We start from the raw sequence: 3329 nt of genomic DNA on the forward strand, positions 1-3329 counted from the left end.
CTCGGGAGAGCCATAAAGGCATCCGAGGGCTATGAATCCCACCTCTCTCAGCGATGATTCGAATATCAGCTTTAGACTCTTTAGCCCTTGCTCTGCTTTTCAAACTTCCTAGCGGGACGCTACACTAAGTTACCGAGGGTCTTCATCTTGGGCCCTATCAGCCTCAAGACCTAGGCAGTTTGGAGGGGATGCGTTGTGGTGGGGCAGAAGGTAACAACAACAAAATCCATCTCTCTAGGTCTTACCAGAAAATGTTTATTGCGAAGGGGAAATCCTTTCGAAGACTAATTACTCGTGGCCTTCCCCCTCCTTTTTTTTTCCTTTGCACAATATATACAACTGTACAATATACAGTGTTTTTCCTAAGCAGCCCCCAAAGCTAAGAGAAATCTGGCGGATGAGTCGGCGTCAGAGCACAGAGGGGTGCTGGGGCGTGTGCAGGTTGAGGGCGTTGGGGTGGGCGTGCCCAATTAGGTTGAGGTAATGGCGGTCCAGGCCCTGCACTGGCGCCAAGAAGGGGCTGTGCGGTTGTGCCGGGCTCTGCAGCGGCACCGGCGCGCTGGGCAGATAGGGTAGCGCCGGGCTGCGGGTCGCGCCGTGCGACCAGGGGAAGGGCCCGGCGGCCGCCCCCTGTGGGAACACGGCGGCTTCTCCCGGGCTGTGGCTGGTGAACTCGGGCCCCGCCGGGTGCAGCTGATAGGAGAAATCCGGCTCTGGGAGCGACCCCAGCGGCGGGAAGGCAGGCTCTCCGCTCAGGCGGGCCTTGGACTGCAAGAAGGCAAGGATGCGCGCATACTTGGTGTCCTTGGTCTCCATCCGCTCCACAGTGGTGAGGTAATGCACCAGGTTCTTCATGCATTCGTGGTAGCCGTAATGGAAGTAGTTGGCAAACTCCGCTAAAAGTTCTGCTGAAGGAGCGAGAAAGAAGGTGGTGGTGGTGGTGTTATGTGCCATCGAGTCGGACCCGACTCATAACGACCCCCTCTTGGGTTTCCGAGGCAGTATCACTACGGAAGTAGATTGCCCAACCTTTCTTCCGAGGAGTGGCTGGTGGGTTTGAACCTCTAGCCTTCTGGTTAGCAGTTAAGTGCCTTAGCCACTATGCTAAGATGCTACCCCGAGAAAGAAGGTAGGAAGGGAAAAACGGAGTGTGGCCACTTTCCTATGGGGAGTCCAAGGCCAGTGCCAAAATCCCCATTTCAGGCCCTTCCTCTCCCTCTCCCCAGTCTGGAGACCAGAAAAGCAAGCGCGAACGATTTTCCTTAAGAGCCTTAATCTCTCCTCACTTCCCTACCTCCTCCCCGCCCCCCACACCTCAAAGGAGGTAGCGGAACCAGTGCCTCCTAGAAACCCGCTGCACAGTGCTGCTAGCTGTCGCCCCGGCGGGAAAAATGCTTTTGCAGGACCCGCCTCCCCCGCCCCCACTTCCAACATCCAGCTGTGGTGCGCGCTTCTGCCCCAAGTTTCCCTTTCCCCAACCTGCGCCCACCTTTTTCCCTTCCACGGGGAAAATCAGCGGAGTGCAAGGCTCTCAGGTACTGAACCGTCATCTCGAGGATCTCCGCCTTTTCCAACTTCCCGGAACTCTGCAAAAGGAGGAAGGGCTTTTCGCAGCGGCCAAGCGGGCCAAGTCGGCCCTGGCAGGCTACAAGTGTAAGGTTTCATCTAGAGCGGACCCACTGCTGGATCTGTGCGAGAGCCGCCTGGGGGCTCGCTGAGCGCTCAGGCCACCGGAGACGGAGGCCTACAAGGACCGTCATCTTGCTTCGTAAGATTCCTGGCGACTTGGCCAGAGTGACAGCGGAGAGTTGCTAGCGTCTGGTACCTGGCTCCGGTCCGCTGACGTTACCTGCTTCGCCAAGGCCATAGGCACTGTCTTGCCCAGCTCGTTCAAGCAGCGGTTGATCCGGTCCCTCCTCCGCTTTTCTATCACTTTGTGAGAAACCGGGGTTCTCTGCAAACAGAAGTTTGTACGTTTAGGATGGCTTTGCCCAGTTAGTCGTCAAATTCAAGGCTGTAGCTGCGTGTTAATTATCTTCCCTGCCCTCCATGTACCCCTTAGGTTCGACCCTGGAAGGAGTCTTGTCCCTCCACACTGGGGCCATTCGACCTCTATCCTCTCATGCCTGCGCTAGCGCGCTCTCCTTGCAGCCTTTCTACCCACTCTGGCCGCACCACCAAGCTGAGCGCCAGGGCTTTGGGGAGGTAGCCGCCAGCCTTCAGGCATGGGTTCTTTACTGGTTGAGGACTCGCCTCTCTCTATCCCCATTGCCTTCTCAAACCACTCGAGATTCCTCCACATGCAAAGTCCCGCGTGGTCACGTTTCTGCCATCGGTCCAGCCAGGTGGCAGTTTGGGGATTCAAACGCCTCCAACACCAGGGCGCAAGGGCGGCTGGGCTCAGCCGACTCACTTTCCGTTCCTTGAGCTTGTCGGACATCCTGGTGAGTACAGGCCCTTGGGAAAGGCGGTGACCCAAGGCACCCGTCCTCTTTCCACCTCGTGTGCCTTCTCCAGTGTTCCAGGTAGACTGCAGCCTTCCAACTCCGAGGAACTGCCTTATAAAGCGGTCATCTAGGGCTCCAAGTGCATTCACCAGTTGAATTATTCCGTAGGATTAGGAGAGCTGTGTTTGCGGGATGTATGCATTCAAGATAAGTTTTAAAGAAGCTAAGAAAAAAAAAAAAATTAGCAGCCGAGGGGGGCGAGTTGGGGGCAGATCAGCTTTGTTAATCCACGTGGCCCTTCTAAGGACACGTGATCGGTCCGGGAATAACATTAGCATGGCAACAGCGCGGGCGGGAAAAGGAGGCGGTAAATCCACTGGCTGGCGAGTGAGCGCCTGCAGCAGGCGCGGAGCGCAGGAGCGCGGCAGCGCAGCGGCAGCGGGCACCGGGGGGCGAGGACCCTCACAAAAACAGTGTCGCCTCCTTTAGTCCCACCGCTGAGTCTCACATGATGGCCTGTTTACAAATCCCAGCAAGCCTGCGGTCCCAGCGCCGAGTGCGTTTTAAAGCCTGTCCAGAGTCATTAAAGTAATTAAGTAAGCCTTTAATAGGCTGTTCCGCCGGGTTCAAGGGAGAGCTCTTGGAGACGGAGGCGCCCCGTTTGTTCCCAGGCTTTTCTCACACGACTTGGTGACACGTCCATCTCCCCCCTTTTTGTTTATACCGCTTTATTTGTCCGGACATCCCGGCAGGTGTGGGGCTGCGGCTGGCACACGAGGCTCTCGCCTCGCCTCGCCCCTCCCGCTGGCCTTTGGCACGCGACGCTCCCCCCAACTCCTTGTCCACTTCGCTTGCTTTCTTTTCTCCACCCCCCCCCCCCCC

The 3329-nt window shown here is 57.2% G+C and overlaps 1 protein-coding gene across 1 annotated transcript; it reads right to left on the reverse strand.

Annotated features, from left to right (window-relative positions):
- Positions 1 to 408: 408 nt before the first annotated feature.
- Positions 409 to 2440, reverse strand: HELT (helt bHLH transcription factor). Its single transcript, XM_007940867.2, has 4 exons — positions 2414 to 2440; positions 1850 to 1954; positions 1490 to 1586; positions 409 to 908 (listed from the first exon to the last, which is right to left on the reverse strand). The coding sequence occupies exons 1-4, from the start codon at positions 2438 to 2440 to the stop codon at positions 409 to 411; spliced, it is 729 nt and encodes a 242-aa protein (XP_007939058.1).
- Positions 2441 to 3329: the final 889 nt, after the last annotated feature.

The sequence above is a fragment of the Orycteropus afer genome, unplaced genomic scaffold, assembly GCF_000298275.1.
Source record: "Orycteropus afer afer isolate SDZICR_OR568_19922 unplaced genomic scaffold, OryAfe1.0 scaffold00073, whole genome shotgun sequence".
In the NCBI taxonomy this organism is placed as follows: Eukaryota; Metazoa; Chordata; class Mammalia; order Tubulidentata; family Orycteropodidae; genus Orycteropus; species Orycteropus afer.

Bases quoted from the DNA above. Each gene is read 5' to 3' on its own strand.
- HELT (XM_007940867.2), bottom strand. From the start codon at position 2,440: ATGTCCGACAAGCTCAAGGAACGGAAA. The intron at 1,955-2,413 runs GTGAGTCGGCTG...TTCTGTTTGCAG, and splicing joins ACAAGCTCAAGGAACGGAAA to AGAACCCCGGTTTCTCACAA. The intron at 909-1,489 runs GTGGGCGCAGGT...TCGCTCCTTCAG, and splicing joins TCCCCGTGGAAGGGAAAAAG to CAGAACTTTTAGCGGAGTTT.